Source organism: Bombus terrestris, chromosome 4 (genome assembly GCF_910591885.1).
Source record: "Bombus terrestris chromosome 4, iyBomTerr1.2, whole genome shotgun sequence".
Taxonomy (NCBI): domain Eukaryota; kingdom Metazoa; phylum Arthropoda; class Insecta; order Hymenoptera; family Apidae; genus Bombus; species Bombus terrestris.
Genome location: NC_063272.1, coordinates 12,810,097 through 12,827,756, shown reverse-complemented (window position 1 = coordinate 12,827,756; position 17,660 = coordinate 12,810,097). Strand labels below are relative to the sequence as shown.

The window sequence follows — 17,660 nt, the reverse complement described above, 5'->3', positions numbered from 1 at the left end:
ATTTGCAAAATCGTTCGCTGCCGTTGCACGTTATTAAACGATCGAACAATGGTACAGACTCGTACAACTTGTAGGAGCTTACCGGCCTATCAACGAAACGTAGATAAGTGTAACTTTCGTTGGGCAATTGCTGCAGTTGTTATTAAACTGGCCATCGAAAGAAACGCGATCGTCAGTCGTTCGCTATGTCCTCGGACAACGCATAGTTACTCGATAGTTAGCGCAACGTGTCAAAGAAACTTGTGATTTTTATGCAAATTTGTATCTTTATCGATATAATCGAAGCTAAATAGAATAAATTAGCTTCTCTTACTCAATGTCATAGTAATCGCTTTAATTCGGACACTTTATACATTTTTTTATATTACGTTCGTTATAGATGCATTTTCAAGCCCTCAAACTTCCTCTATGAATGCAGTGTAGTCGTAAATATTCGAAGAATGACTCGCGAAATGCAAAGAAGCAAAACTAACAGTAAGTGAGTTTATTTTATTCTATTCGGATTAAATTGCAAGTATACATAGCGTTCAAGTTTTTGCAACGCTAATACGTTAATCTGTATCGCAGAACGATCTCTAATTAATCATTGCTGTATCACAGCGAGAATTATTACAGGTACGTAGAGCGTGTATTAAAAGCGTGTATATCTTGTAGGAAGTGCAACAAGCTTCTAATTACTCCTCTTTTTTTTTTTTATTACGGGTTGTTCTAAAATCGGAAAATATGTAATTAGATGGAGGGAATGAAACGACCGAGTTATGCGGTACTTACGCACATCAAAGATCAACGAATTAGATGACTCAGAGAGAACAGTGGAAATGATAGAGCTCGCCAGAAAGTCGCGCGACTAATTGCAACGTTTTAACTTCCAGTTGTTTCCATGTTTAACGATCTGTTAATTTTTCAGCTCGTTTCGCACTGTATTGTTCGTACGTTTCGCAAATAAACGTCCGGCCGAAGGAAACGCGTAAAATGACCGGGATACGATCGTTCTTTTCATCTTGTAATTAGGGGAACTCGCTCGTGGGATAATTCGTTCCAGCGGGTTTATCGTTGTTATGCAAGTTAAGCCTCGGATGGGACGTTCGTTGTCGACCAACGAATTCCAATTTATGAAATATTTCTTCAGACGCTTCGCTGACATTTAGAAATGTTTCGATAATTTAACGACACACGTCGGCGCACTCTGGTCTCAGAGTTTCATCGAATAGAATACAAGTAATATCATCTTTGAACTATAGAATATTCATTGCTTTTTTAGGAAACTTAACTACTTTGTCTTCGTATATATTTACCTGCGTTTTTATATTTTAAAATTACATTTAAATATTTATTTATGGAGAAGCATAACATGGAGCAGAACATGGAGTATCATTTTATCTGTGCTATTTAACACCTGGTAATTTAACGTTCTTTTAAACCTATTTATCTTGTTCAGCAAACTCAACAGAATTTCCTTCTCCGAGATCTTTTCATTCCATTGGACAATGAATTCCATCAAGTAGATTTTACGTTTCTCGTAATTAATCTTGCTTTGATCCTTGAATTATCAACGAAGATGCTTGATATAAAATTCAAACGAGAAATCACGCACATTAATAGGAATTTCGTCATACCTTGTACAAACATGAGATATTTGTAAACGTTGGAAAAACACAAATGGTTCGAAAATAGTCGAAAGAACGTAGCAGGGCTGAAGGGATCTTATAAACGTCAGCTCAAATGATAGCAAAAATAACTGTTACATTCTGCGTTAACTATTTATAGTATAACTGTGATACGAAGGGAAATGAACATTCCATTTAAGTGCCAACTCTTCCCTGTCGTCGTTCTCACGCAAAATTTAACGTCACGTTGTTCAGTAATGAAGCGTTTCTAATTAACGAATTCTGGATACTTTTCTCTTTTTCTTTTAATTTCTTTGTATCCGATTAGAAGCAGATCTTAGCTTCGTTCGATTATATTTTCTCACATTCGTCAAATACAAAATGCTATTAAGTCGATCGCGATACGAACTTTTCAAATAAGCAAATACATATCGATTAATAAATCGATAAATAAAAGATATAATATCGATTAATAAAAGAAAGCGAAAGTAAGATCACATTGTGTTAAGGTGTAATCTTTTCGTCTTTTGCAAGACAGGTAGGTTTCTCACTTTAAGAGAATCTGTCTTCGTTTTTCCTTCTATGGGGAAGAACTCTCTCCCCTTTAAGGACTTCGATCCAAGTTCACCGCAGTGTCCTTGACCTTCTTGCGAAGATATGCCAGCGAGGAAGCATCGTAATGAAATCGAAACGAAGATCTGCACGAAGATAAGTATCGAAGTATACTTGGAGAAATGAAATGCATAAGCAATCGTTTTCGTCTTGTTCCATTCTATTAAAATTCTTGAATTATCGACGCTGAGTATGAAGTTTGCAGCTTCGATCATTTACATTGATCTTGATCAATGGGAATGTTAAAATTATCAAAGTACGTAGAGTTAAAATCCACCAGATTCCTGATATCGCGGCTATTCTTTTTTAACGAAACTCGTGCAAAGGATAAAATCTTTGCGCACAGATGTTCAGCTTTCGAATTAAGGTAAAAAGTTGTAATTAACAATGTCATCTTTTTCTTCTTTCATAAACGAACAAACTTCGAGTTGCAGAGGATAAAATCAAAATTTTATGTCCTATTAATAGACTTCATCTATATATTACATATAACCTTTAATTTGTGTTTGTGTGTTTTAAATTAGAACACTATTCTCCCAAAATTTCTTCCAATACCTTCGAGACGGATTTTTCGTTTAATAATACTTAATACAATAATACATAGGCTAGTACTATAAAAATTATATATTCAAATCCGGGAAACAAGTTACCTAAAAAAAAAGAACCTAAAATTCCCTCCAAAAAAAGCAAGAAAAATATCTTCACTGCAGCGAGCGATCATCGATTCTCCAGTTACAACTTTTCCAACTCAATGAACAATATCATTCATTGTTTCATTCAACAAGTCGAAAGCAGTCGATAAAAAGCTCGGTAATCTACAAACGGTATACGTTAAGCAAAACAAATCTCGTAAGAAAAGAAGAATAATGGGAAAAGAGCAAGAACAATGAGACAGCAAGAACGGGTAAATAGAACGAAATTAAAAAAAAAAAAGAAGAAGAAACTAGTAAAGTTGGCGGATGATTTTCCCGGCGAGGATGATAAGGAGGATTGTCGTAGATGGAGGGATCTGTGAGCGAGAAAAGAGCAGCAACACACGAGCAACCTGTTGCTGTACAATGCTGGGATATCTATCTCTATTCCGAGGTCTCAGGGTGTGCAACATGTTGCAAGCTTCCCCCAGCTCGCGATACGTTTCCGCAGAAATCCATACGAAATATTATGCCGCGACCTGCATCAGATATTGCCGTACGAATTTATCATTCTGGCAGAACGAGGGATCTCCATTTAGTTTACTTCCTGTCCTCCCGTTTCATCCATGCGATCTACGTTCATTACGCGAGTTGGGATGAAACGATCTTCGTTGGCAAGATTCGCCACGGTCCGAAAATTCCAAGCAAGCTTGCTGGTAAACAGCGTTGTAAATATGCTTAATTGGCACGCGAGATATCGCGCTCCTTTCGGAAACGACCGCGCCAGGACAAACGGCCGAGAGAGCTTTCGCGAACGATTTACGTTTGATTGCAAATAACGTCGCACGAGTTCCGAATTTTGTTAAGTATAGCGCTACTTTGTTTATGATTTGTCGGACTCGCGAAATGCGTCGGATCGGGCGTGCTAAATTTGAGCCCAGCTTTTGATGGTGACACGTTGGTCAGAGGATTAGGAACAGGATTATCAGTGACAACTGGCGAAAAAGTCTCATTGCGATTGACATTGTCGTTAATTTTGAAACGTTATTAAAGATCTTACAGAGTTACAGAGTTTGTGTATTTATCGTGAATGCTCTTCAGACGTTCCCTTTCTCGTTTTAGTTTAACGCTGAATGGCAATTTCTTGAAATTTCCATATGGAAAAGTATGTTCATCAAAGGGCATTTGTATTTGTATTTGATTGAAAAATTTACTATTATGAAAATGATACGTGGAATCTGATAAGGAAACGTCTCATTGGAAAATGAGCGAAGGCAACAATGTACATCAGACGATTCTCGCGTCTATTAGAACATTAGAATTTTGTCTTTTTAGCCTAAGACTGGTAATTTTAAAATGTGGTATCAGTGATAAGCCAACAAGCATTCTAATTTCACGTACATGTAGTCTATTAATAACCTACAAGTTCTGAAATATATACCAACGCTGACTACTCTTTTACTTTTGCTTTGGTTCGTTCCATAAATACGTAAGTCCAACGATTATTCAAAATATGTAGCCGGCATAACAGAAAACGTATTTTCGAGCCGGCAGCCCGAAAATATCTAACGAAAGGAATATCCGGCAGAGACGCGGCGCGTTCAAGAACATTCAATTCATATCCCACGATCCGGCGGGAAAATAAATGAAGCTATTTTCGTAGACACCGCGCACGTTATTCGGGATCGCCAAAAGCGACGAGTACAACCGAGATTCTCGAACGTGATCGGCCTTTTGATCGGCTTTAATCAAGATTTCCAAGGTGACGCCGCCACCACGCGCGGAATTTCAAAGAATCTTAACTACCTCTTCGCGCAATTTTATCCACCGAAATTCCCAAAAACCATTTTGTCTCTCTTCCTATTCGATCCAAGGTTACGTTGTAAAGCATACGCAACGATCCAACGTATCCCAAATCGATCAATGCCGAGAGAATCTTCCTCGACGTTTTATTTATTTATTTCATGGCTAGACGCGTTGATATTAATTAAATGCTTTAAAGTAATATTTGTCTCGATCGCGGTTCTTGCTCTTCTAGCGGTTTGACCATAGTCTGTCACTATAACAAAGGAAAAGCCGATTTTCCAGACAAACAACAAACGATCGTTTGTACATGTTAACGTACATCAAGCAACTTTAACTTGGCAAAAATTGTATAAACCTGACTCGAACGTAATTTCAACGAATACCTGTTCAACGAAATCTCCATACTTCGAACCAAAACCTTCGTTCTTCCATTGACAAAGCAAAAAATCATTGCTATGTACCGAGCAATTTAACAAAAATTTCATAAACCAAATCGACTTGGACGAATACTCGCTCGATAAAAATGTCATACTCTCAACCAAAATTATTATTCTTCCATTTAACGAACCTTGCAATCGTTGTTACAGGTTAAATGCAGTATCCCCTAATAACAGCTACTTATAATATCAAAAAAGAAAAAAAGGCGTTGTCAGAAGTCGCCAACGGGCTGTAGTTGTAGAGAAACGTGTAATTCGAGAGACGTCTGTTTCTCGTTCGAGACTACGTAGTTTCATATAAAAATTCCTCTCACCCTTTGCTCCAGGACAATCAGGAATTTCTCAGACGATGCTACAATAGTTACGTTTACCCTAAACCAACTGAAATCCATCGGATACGAAGGAAAAAATTGTAAAAAAAAAATTGGCCGATGAATCGCCGAGGTGTATTCGTTTGCCAACCGGAAATCATGTTTCCCCATCATCGACAGTCGGAGCGATCTCGGCTGGACAGGGCCTTCACGGTGACGACGCGACGCGACGCGACGCCGCGCCGCGAGCCAGCCATGAATCGAGCGGTTTGCCGAGCCGCGATTCTCGGCTGGAGACGCGGCCACACGTTTCGATCGATCGTGGTCGGTGGAGCGCGGCAGCGAGAGCGCGACAGAGATGCCTAGCGCCAAAATAAATCAATAAAATAGCGGAGTTCAGCTCGAGTCAGTCAGCCTCGTATACTCGTATACGCGTGCATATAGAGAACTCGTTTTATGTGTACGGATATACTGGCTGGTGAGGCCGGCGAAGTCTCTCGGAGCAACGAAGAGGAAATCACGAACGAGGAAGCAAGACAGACGTATATATAGAGAGAACGATTGTAGAGAAAGAACGAGACGGTGAAAACAAGGGAGAAAGAGGAGAACGAACGGCGAAGGGGAAAAAGAGACGCGCATAGATGGTTAGAAAGAGATGGTTTGGTAGAGACGGCGAGGAGAGACGAGAGAGAGAGGCGAGCGAGGTCGAGACACGCGGCAGCTGTCTGGCGCCAGGGCCCCCCTGTTCCCTCAAACAGTCGCGCCGAATGCCACCCACCTTAGCCGACCTATTGTGCCATTCTGAAACCTGCATCCCGGGAGCCGGCTTTCCCTCTCTTTCCTGTCCGTTACCAGCCATCCGTATTGTAGCTCCTTCGCGACCTGCTCGTCCTGAACCAGGACACAAGGTGAGGAGCCTCCCTCGACCGCCACTGACGGATATTTGACGTCATTATTTATTATTAATGCTCTTTGTTTCGTGGCGCATCTTGTAGCGTTTCAGCGTACGGGTTAAGCGTACGTTCGTGTAGGTTCTCTGTTGCTTGATTGCTTCGCGGATTTCAAAGAACGTATCGCGGATTGAAAGGTTTTCTCTTGCTGTGAATGGAATTTTGGATACGATTGTCGTTCGACGTTCATCTTTATTTTTGCTTTTTTTATTTTTTCCCTTTTTTTTTCTTATTTTTCATGTTTCATCGTACGTACAACTCCGCTACGTTCTTTCGATCGTTCTTCCCGTACATTTTTCTAACTGAAAAATATATTTTTTAATTAGGAGATATCTTCGAGTCGGATATAATAATACGAACAAAGCAGGATTTCTCGTTTCCATTCGCGTTTATGACGTTTTCTTGAAACATGGCAAATTTGTATACTAAAATGAGATTAAAACGTTGAAATATCGGAAGATGGGGAAATATCCGAAATCTAAGGATCGTAGGAAGGTGGAGTTTGCGTCGAGCCCTGTTTAGAGTAAAGCCATTAAATTAAATCAGGCTGGTTATTGAATCGATTCGAGAGACTCGTAATCGCATATTTTCGTTGTTGTGTCAGTTGTCTTGAAGATATGCTTTGAAGTGTGGAACGAAGTCGAAATTGTTTTGAGTATTTCTTTATTTGGAAGCAGAATGATATCGCAAAGTGTTTTCTGTCGAAGTGAATCGAATTTTCGTTCACACTCTTCTTACGTACTTCTCTTTCTCATTGGCTTTGTCTTCGTTTTAGCGTTCAATTTCTTTTAAAATTCACATTTTACCAGACATTGTTTTACGATTAGATTTTTAGGAATTTATTAGGAAGATTGCTTTTCTAATGTGAACGTGTTGCTCCATTTAGACTATAGTTTCTTAAGATAAGAATCAAGTATTTTTTATGCTCTACGCGTTTGTTAATCCTCTGTAACCAAAATTTACTTTGCTTATGAAAACAAACTCTAATTGATCATAGTTCCTTATTGCGATTTGAACGTCAGATATCGATGATTGTTAAATAGATTAATCGATATTCGTAATATAACAACGCAGTACAATAATATGATGATAAATAGATAAAATGAGTTAAATAATTCGAAGATATAACGCGTATGGTTTGATTGGAGCTGGCTGTTTGTAAGAGAAGAAGTTCTAAGCATGTCAGATATGTCGTCCCTTGTTTATGGAATGCTGTTTGACCGATTGCCAGCGAATTGAACGGATGCTTTCAGAGAGGTGGATGATCATTGTTTGCTTTGGCTCTGCGAAATTAATGAGTTCGATTTGCTTACGCAATTGTGTGCAATCGCTATAAGAGGAAAATGTTCGCCTGGCTAGAGTAAAGCAGCAAGCAATCGTCCAACTTGTTTACTTTATTGGACAGGAAGCCATTAAACGTTTCTATCATCTATATTATGAAATAATTAAGGGTCAACGTTGCTAATTCTATTTATTTTTTAAGCCAGCGATTATGAAAGGAAATACCAAAGTCTTGCCTAACGCTTTTTTCGTCACTGTTCTTTCTATCGCCTTAACTCTACACTTTTATAAAGTTTAAAGAACTTTCGTTTATTTTTAATTTCCGTCATATATATCGTATGCTTCTTTCATTCGATTTTATTTAGTTCTATCGCTATAGATACCCGTGTTATATCAATGATAAATTATCGCTTGCTTCAAAAATCATGGCAATTCTTTTCCAGTGAAATTGTTCCTTGATCCGTGTAATAAGCTTAATGTACAAATACGTTGTTCGAATTTTACGCATTTTTCTTCTCTTCCCTCCGTTTTAACGAACGTTTCAAACGTCACGCGGAGTTTTTATCCGATTCTCAATGAGTTGAGTAAAACAACTGGAACTTTTGGGTGGAACAGGAACAACTGGAACTAAGGGCTGAACGATTAATAAAAACCGATTGATAAAATGTGGACGAAGCAAAACGTGGTCTTTATCGATGACTCGGATGTTTTTCGTTCCACTGGGAAATTTTTCACCGATGGAAGGTACACGTTTATGTCACGTTTTATTGAAACGGTGGCCCGATACGTTTTTATCAGGTAGAATTCACGCTCTGATCCGGCCGGTTCGTGCCAAATAAAGTTCCGTATCCAACGAATTAGGAAACGCTTGTACGTATCGCGTCCTCGCTGCTGAATTACACGTGATACACGAATTACAACTTCGCGTATCGAAAGCGATAAACCGTGGTGAAATGTTTCGAAGTAACTCAGGGCTGCCCCTAATGCCAACTTCGCATCTCGTTGAATTAAATACCACGAACTGTGTAATTTATGTCGAACGGTATCATGCCAATCTTTGGTAAATGCATTCGAGGTAAAAGTCCAACGCTGAAACGTAGATTGTCGTTGACAGCGACGCAGCAACTTCAACGCAGCGATTGCTAACATGACGTTGTATACTTAACGAAAAGTAAAAAAAAAAAAAAAAACGAATTAAATTGCCCCTTACATTCCAGCGTCGATGTATCGTTCAGATTATTCTTGCGGAATTGAAGATCACGCGGCAGAAAAACATGATAAGTATGTGCGTTTTTTGTTGGTTCTCTGATTTTAATGTCATTTTATCACATTAAAAAGTAGTATTTTAACGTGACAGTTGGAAACGAGAAGTTGTTAGCTACGAAGCTGTGAGGAGACTTTGAAAAATAGCTTATAAAGTTGAAGAACTTTCGTAAGAGGCCAGACCTATCGCTATTAAGCGTACATACATAAAGAAATACGTAGATGGGAGTGAAAAATATGTTACTTGATAGTGTTATTACGAAGCTAGTATAATAATATCTGTGTTACAATTTTAACATAGTTGTTCAAAAATACTATATATACGTATAATAGCAACTAGAGAAATTTTCACGATGAAATAACTCGATGTAAATTGTAGAATAAACTTATTTCCGTTATTTGTTGCAAAATGAAAATTGACCACAAATCCTAGATGCTAAATTTCGAGGAATTTTTATATGAAAACGAACGAAATTCGCGTGGAACCCACTTTCTCGCGCGTCTCTACGTTTCTCCCGTACGATTCGTTAAGAGAACACTCGTCGGAAATGCGATTTACTGGCGGCTTGAAAACGTCTGAGGTCGACAGTGCAGTGGCCTTTGCATAGGTAAAGCCAGATAGCAAGAGCGAAGCTTTCGACGCTCGGCGAAGACACGAATTTTCCAGAATTTTCCTCGTGTTCATCTTCCGTTACTAAACAACTGCCGATGCGAACATTTTCTCCTGGCGAAAGTTGATTTTAAAATGGCAACCAGCTGATTCGCGATTTTACACGATACACCGATGAAAACGATTCGCGCGGTTCATAAAACTCTGCGGTTTGTCTCCTCCGACGGCGATAAAAACAAAGTATGCAACATCGTCAGATAACGACAATCGAAAGAGGCGTTAAAAATTATCTCACCAAGCGCGTCTCGAGTATGTTTCGAGCAATTTACGGACACGTCACGTTGCTACCGCTTAATACGTATTTCTCTCGAACACTGTATCGTAAACGCATCGTTTTTACGACAGAACGTGCATCCGAGCTTCGCATACGCGCACTAATTTCTGCTACCTACCGTGCGAATGTCTTACATCATTCGCCAAACGAAAACGTTCGATCTACGTGAATGAATATGAACGTTTTGTCGCTATCGATTTGCTCAGAAACGAACGATTGTCAGTATCCTTTCGAAAATTACTAATTATCAGTAATTAATCTAAGGGTTAATAATTATTTAAAAAGGCATAACGATCTTTGTTTCGGTCTATCCAGTTGGTGTTCCTTAGCTACTTTTTCCACCTCGCCACTCGTCAAACGTATTAACATTAGAGCTACCATACCATACATAGTCAAATTGACTGGTTTTACAACTTTATTTTAAAATTTCTACACAATGATGTAATGACTTTCGCAACGATAGCTAAAAGAATAATATAACGAATTTTATTTTGTTTTATATGTATTCCAATTCAAAATAATTTTGTATCATGGATACTAGTACCAATAAGAATCAAAATGACTGGTGCTTGTCAAAGAGTAAAAGGATCCTGTAATCTGTTTATCGAACCCCAATTAACCAGTTTCCTGGTTTCGTACAACTTCGCGCACGTTTTTAAAATTTTTACTGCGTATCATTCAATATGATGATATCATTTATCAGAAAAGTTCCGGATCGATCGCTAGGTCGCTGGATGCTAACATTAGAAATACCATTTTATACAAATACGATTTTATAAATGTGTGAACCCTCATTTAGGGATCACAGATGGATTAATAGTACCAAAAACGTACTACATAACATGGAATTCCTTCTAAGAAAGTAATAAATCAATAAATATAAAAATATTCTATTGCTATTTTTTTTTTTAAAAAACCAGTCATTTTGATTGTTTTTTTTTTTTTTAAATAGCTTTGTGCTAACTATCGGTAGTTCTAGTGTTAATTATTACACACGAGTTATTAGAATTAAGGTGCGACAATTAATTAGTCGTACTATCACTCGTGGTTTATCAATGACGAAGGATCTTAGCGAAAGGGAAGAAGAAGTTGACAGTTAGAAAGTTAAAAAGTTAGAAAAGGTTGAAAGAAGCAACGGAACCGAGAAAGCAAAACTTCTCTGCAATGACTACGTACGTAATATCGAATCATCGACTCTACGATATTTTCCCAACGTGTAACTGTGTTCAGCTTCGAGAGCCACGGCTCTTCGACCAAGATAATAGAAATTCGTGGAACGGTCTCGAGGGCGGTGCGCTCGTGTGGCCAAAGAATCGAGCCGGTCGGGCGGCCGCTGCCGCTTTCCTCGTTCTAGTCTTTGCCAAAAGCGTTTCGGTCGTTCCGCGAACCAACACCGCCGTATGTCTGCGCCGAAATAGAAAAAACGACGAGAACCGTAGCTGACGCTGCGTCACGCGTGAAAACCTGCGCGCGCGTCAGCTCGCTGGAACGCGCACGCTAAAGGAAATTTCTTCGAGCATCCGCGCGCGCTTTCGTTCTCGCGTAAATACGTACTCGTGCCTCGTATAATAAGACACTGTACGCCTTGTCGCGATGGCAAGAAGAAGAGAAGAGAAGAGAAGAGACGAGACGAGAGTCGACAGAGACAGAGAGACAGAGAGGGAGGAAGAAAAGGCAATAAAAAAAAAAAAAAGGGTTTTTCTGTTGCGGGTCGTGTGGCGTATTTTTAGAGCGGCTGCAATATTGCTCGGAATTATGCAGCCGTGCGTCGTGAGCGTTTAATCGCCGGCAAGGATGCCGATCTTTGACCTTGTGAGCAGCCTCGCGTCTAAGCTAATCCCTCGTTTCGCGTAATCGAGGCTTTGCATCGGCGCGTGCTGAGCCAACCGTGTAACGTCGAGGATGCGAAATAGCGCGGGGAAATCCAACGTGATTAGCGGAATTGGGGCGGTTTATTGTAGCTTTATTGGGGTTGCCCCGTTGCGGTTTCACGCTTGGATGCCTGTGATTTTATTGAAGCGAATGACGCAGGGGTGAAACGTTGGCGTAATATTGCCAGGGGTTGTTGCTGGCGTGATACGTTCGAGCTTCTCGTGGATGAGTAAGGTGTTACTGTTTCAAGAAAAAAGAAACTAAATCGATGCTTTCGTTTCGTTGTCGATCTTTCGTCAAAATCATGTGGAAACGTTGCATCTCGAATTGTCAGCGACAGAAGTTACTTACGAAAACGAATTGCTAACAAAAGTTGTGACTTTCGAATTGTTATTATCCGAGCGAATAGAACAGCCACGCATTTGTGGAAAATTTAAATATGCGAAAATGTACGTAATATTCGAAGTAAACTATTTGCTCGGAAGTTTGAGTGGTCGTCCGTTTATGGCTCGGATGGGCCCTATCTCTTCTTTAGGAATTTCCGAATTACATGTCCTTCCCGAGCTGTAAACCTAATGACTCCGAGGTCAGGTAAGAAACCCAGGGAAAGGACCAGCCAGAAGGGCACGATGGACAAACGAAACCCAACGGCCGGTAGGGAGAATCAGCAACGTAGGAAGACAGTTCATCATCAGACATGGTACCGTGCGAGTGAAGTACTTCACTGCCAACGAGATCCTATCACCGCCGTGTTCATAACATCGCACTTTACTTTTATACAACAAGTGCAAATACAGTGCTAGATTACTCTAACACTCGATCTATTAAACTTCCTCCACCTTGAGCTTTAAGTCATTCGAGGTACGCGATATCGACCGATCGGTTTGACCTGACCGGTTGCTCTTTAGTCGAGAATTCGCAACACTATTCGCTACGATATTTAGACGACAGACGAATGTCTATACTTAGACGTATGTTTGTTTCAAATTCACCATCCAATTATTAGATGTTTAGGAATGTTCATTAAGAATAAAACAATTTCAGATGACGTCACGATGACAAAGAAGATAAAACGATGAATAATTATTATTATCGAATAGCTAACTTCCCTTGACGAATTAAGTGCACGTTCGTAAAGAGGGAAAATAGACGGGAAAGCAAAATCGATCATTTAATGGTGTGATGGATGAATGGGTGGAACTTGACCTAGGGGAACGACAGAGGGTGGGCTGTTGCTGTACGTCCCTCTGCATTTGTCCCGTACAGGAAAGGTCGCGAGACGATGAAAAAAAAGAAATTGTTTTATCCAACATCAACATCTATAAAACGATACAAAACGAACGATCTTCTCTCCTACGAGAACAACTTGCTCATTCGTATCGTAATTAATTCAAGCTGCAAGAGGGATTCAACTGCACTGAATCGAGGCGTTCGACGTTTGGCGAAAATTCTTTGAAGTCCATGCAAGAATCTGAAGAAAACGCGATCTCGATGCAGCACGATCGATTCCTCGCAAGTTGCCGCAACGATATTCCATTCTTCCGAGAAATTAACATCCGGTAAAAACGCATCCTTCTGAAATATACAACAGGTAGCAGGGTCGCGATCGCGACCGATTCGACGACGACTTTTCTGCGATGAATTTTTGCCGTATCCCGGTCAGTAATTCTTTTAAAGATCTCTGTCTTTCTTTCTCTCGAATAGAAAGAGTGCTGGCGGACTTGCAAACCAGTTCAGCCGGCAATCTTTCCGATGCTCTGTTCTCTTCGACACGGAAGTGAAAAACGCGGCGAAAGACGAAGAGAAGAAATCGTTCGTAGCATCGTTCAAGGTTAACCACGTGGATATAGGCGTAGCCATCGACCAATGGCGTAGCCGGAGGATCGATGTACCCACCGAATAACCGTTAAGCCTAATGAACGGCATTTACGCCGTGTACATTTTTTCTTCCACCAACTATTAACCACTGTTCCATCCGTTTCTACGTTTCCGCATGATTTTCGTCGCGATCGCCGTCTGACTGTTACAAGTCAAGTATCTGGCTGTAATTCGAACCCATAACACGTTGACTGCCGCCGTGGTCACCGATGGCCCACGCTGTTACATTTTTTAGAACCATTCAAACGAAATAAATTTCGTGAAGCGAAAAGGTTTCGTTCATATGTTTCAAGATCATTTCGATCGTCATTCGAGTCTTAGGAGTTGCACGAGGCTCTAAAGTATTCTTATTTACGCGTTTTATAAGTTATTAACGTTTCAATAATTTTACTTTGAATTAATTTGTTCGATGAAATTTAAAGCGAGAATACTAGTTTCGTTCCGTCACGTATCATTTCAGTTTCATTCCGATCAATGATTAAGTATCGTAGATATTGTTCTATCGTTAAACTTATTGAGTGGCCTATTTATGGGAACCTGTTTCTATTCGAATTTCTCAGATTTCTATCTTAGTCGGTAATCTATCGTCCATAGTCAGTCAATCGCTTTATTACGAAAAATCACTCAATTTCGTGTTGCGCCAAAAATCTCTTTTTTTTTTTGTAAATAAATTATATCATGCTGCCGTAACAAAAATTGCTTTGTTTCATTCGTTTTGGATTACATTCTATTACACAAGCTTCTAATTAACGAGCTAAGGAAAACGTGAACCAGAAAACGTGATGAGCGGAATATAGTATAGTATGTATATAATTTCCTCTTACGTGCTGCTTTACTGAATAAATCATTCGGTCATTGTCAATTGCAACAGATTGGAACCGACTGATAAGATTGCGAAAAGAAATTATTACTGATTCATCTGCGATACAGCATTACAGTGGCGAATAGATAAGCCGAACGTATGTAGACACCTAATAATCGTAAAACATAGGATTAAGATTGGCTGTTTGCATGGTCGAAACGGTGGAACGTGTCAATGAACACGATTCGCGAAATAGCGGAACAACCTCTCAGAATGTCGATACGTATGCGTGTGGACGAGTAAATTTCTAATTGGCTTTTTGCTACACGCAGCGTGTAACGTATACGCGTTAATCCGAAGATACTTTAAAAGATCGATTTAGGCTAAATTTGCATAAATTAATATCTAACGTTTGCGTCTAATAAGATTTACGCTATGTAATCCGGTATCATTATCGTGTTTTTCTACCGATTTAGTCGCTACATTCTTTTTGTATTTCATTAACGATAATAATTCGACGAGATAGAGAGACTAAGAGAAGCTTCTTGAAATATTAATCTTCGTTTCGAAATTTGCTGTTTCTTTGTCGTCCAAGTACAGAGAACGCTTTAATTAAAATCTCTGTTCCACTGTTTACGAACGTAGATACTCTTTAAACATATTACAACGTAGAATCTAAAAATCGTTTCATTAATCGTTCGTCCTCTTAAACGAAGTTTGTTCACAACTCCCGTGTCAATTTTACCATCGTTAGTAATTTAGCTCGTCATTAAAACATTTGGCACGTAAACACGTCAGGGATTCGTGAATTGTTTATTACGCCACTACAAACAACGACGTGTTCGAGTTTCATTTTATTCGCGTACTAATCAAACGATTAATTCGAAAGAACGAAAACACGAAAAAAATAGAACAAAATACAAAATACCCTCGTCACGGTTCAACAATATTCTCCGCCGTCTAAATATATCCCACTTTGTATCCTCGTCGAACAACGACTAACTCTCTAATTGCTTCGTCAGAAAGATTGGAAGGAAAATGTGAGAAAGAAAAAGAAAAAAAAGAAGATGAAAGAATGGAAGAAAAATTCTCAGCGCGAGATATTAATAACAAGGATAATTGATCTTTTAAAATGGTTTTCTCGCGTCGAAACCGGCAGAGTAGAGGCTTAAAGCTGAAAGGGTTAAGATCAACGAGCTGGAAACGAAGTGGGACACTTGGCGGCTTCCTTTTCTATGCAGTCTGAGTTTTCTTTCGCGCGTATACGCCTCAGACGGCGGAGATAGACACGAAAAGGGGTATGTATAACCTTGAGGACATAGTTACCTTCTCCGTTGGTGGTAAGGGAGCCGGGAAGAGGCAGGGGTGCGCTGTTTTTGCACCGACGTTGATCCCCTTCGCTGGGCGCACGATCTGAAAATAAACGGCAACCCCTTTAGAAGCTTCCCTTGTGTCAGGATCGTTCTTACTTTCGCTCTTTTTTTCTCTCTCTCTCTCTCTCTCCTTTTCAGCTGTCACTTCGTGGCAAACATTTGCTTTTCGAAACGAAAACTCACGTGTCGTTCATTTTGATGAATGAGACGAGCCGCAGGTTATAGCACGATGATATCGAAAGAATATAATCGATAATTGATATAGTGGATGACGTAAGTGCCAAAGAAATTAGGCGACGTTTTTTAAATGGGAAATGATGTAACTTGTACGTGGAAAATACCGTGAGAGTGAGAGAGTCAACACATGGAACAAGTTTGTGGAAAAAGGGCAGGTGAGATGAAATTTCCGATGCTCCAGTTGGGAACTTTTAATATTTATAGAAATGTTTGTCTTCTTATATTTACCGAATCAATGGAAATTTTTATAATAATTCGATCGGAGGTTGCCTGTACATATTTTTATCATAGAATTTTCAGAAACTTCCTCGATTTATCTTAGCTTCTAAGCTCATCGCAAAATCGAGCTACGACTACAATCATCAACAGGATTGTAATTGAAAAAGAAGAAAGCACAATGTACATGTAAATAAATGTCATTAATTCGGTATATAATTCGCCATCTATTTTTCGTTCAAATTTGTAAAAATCATTCACGTTAAAAACCAATAGCTCTCGACTATTCAATAAAATCAAGATTAACAAAAATACATTTTCTTTCTACCGGAGATCTTCACTTCTGGCACTTACCGTACGTCGTTTACCATTTCTACTGTTTAATCGTATTGGTCATTCTGAAGATTGTCTAAATAAAAAGTCTCGGACGATTGAACGTATCACGCATGTATTTCATGTTGTACTCGTGTACATTAAAATGATGTATTTTTATAATATAATCGTTTAATTCGAAGAAGTAAAACTTCTAGACTTTATTGAACTCGTTATACGTTTCTGGCTACGTATTAAAATAGAACTGATTTCATATTCTTTCTGTCCGTTGGTACTTTTTGCTTTTGCTGTTTATCTAAGCTAATTTTCTCGTAAGAAGTTTACGACTTCGAGAAAAAACCCGGAAATAATTATCTCTGATTATGCTGTCACATAAATACGACAACATAGAACTAATTTTATGCTTTTTTCTTTATATTATTATTGGTCTAAGCTAGATTTTTTTTTTACAGCATGATTTACTGTGATTTATGAAGAAAAAAGGGAAAGATATGTCATCAAACGCATAATCACGTTCAAACGTATTACGATGTACATACGTATGTTCTTACTTTTGATTAGCGCAACTTATCTGGATTTACGATTAATGCAAATTTTCGTTTGCGTCTGAATAACTAAAGCGAAGTTATGCATAGCGAGTGAGCCAGCAGCAAACTATCGGAATCAATCGAATGATTGGATTTCCTTGTTCTCATAGCGATGAAAATAAACATCTCTTTGTCCGTTTTCATAATCCGTGCTATATAAATAAAAATAAGAAAATTATTTTCCAGTTCAGACTTTGCTCAGTTTCTACCAGTGCCTGATAAAACAACTAACTTCATATTCTCGATAAAGTTGTTTCAACGGTATTTCTTGTTTTTTTTTTTCCGTCTTATCTATCCGTCAGTTATAGATAACCATCTTATAGCATGAAAATATCAAAAGTCACATTATTATTTAAATTATCAAAAGATAGTAATAAAACGACACATCGAATTAATAAATACGAAAGAATACAGAAGTTCGAACGTTACCTAATTTACGTCTTCGATGTCGTTTAAAAATCTGCCGATTTCTTTCCATTTGATAACGAGAATATCCTATACTTAGTCTCTAATAACCGC

General features: G+C 38.9%; 1 protein-coding gene across 2 annotated transcripts in view; it reads right to left on the bottom strand.

Annotated features, from left to right (window-relative positions):
* Positions 1-17,660, bottom strand: part of LOC100642241 — a 109,349-nt gene that overhangs the window by 45,695 nt on the left and 45,994 nt on the right. The window contains exons 4-6 of one of the 2 annotated variants that reach the window (XM_048405352.1): positions 15,722-15,808; positions 11,020-11,247; positions 5,748-6,657 (exon numbers count right to left, since the gene is read on the bottom strand). In XM_048405352.1, the coding sequence (XP_048261309.1) occupies positions 6,599-6,657; positions 11,020-11,247; positions 15,722-15,808 (374 nt within the window). In that variant the 3' untranslated portion in view covers positions 5,748-6,598. Of the gene's footprint in view, positions 1-5,747; positions 6,658-11,019; positions 11,248-15,721; positions 15,809-17,660 lie in introns of those variants that run through there. The other variant, XM_003394954.4, reaches the window with a different exon arrangement.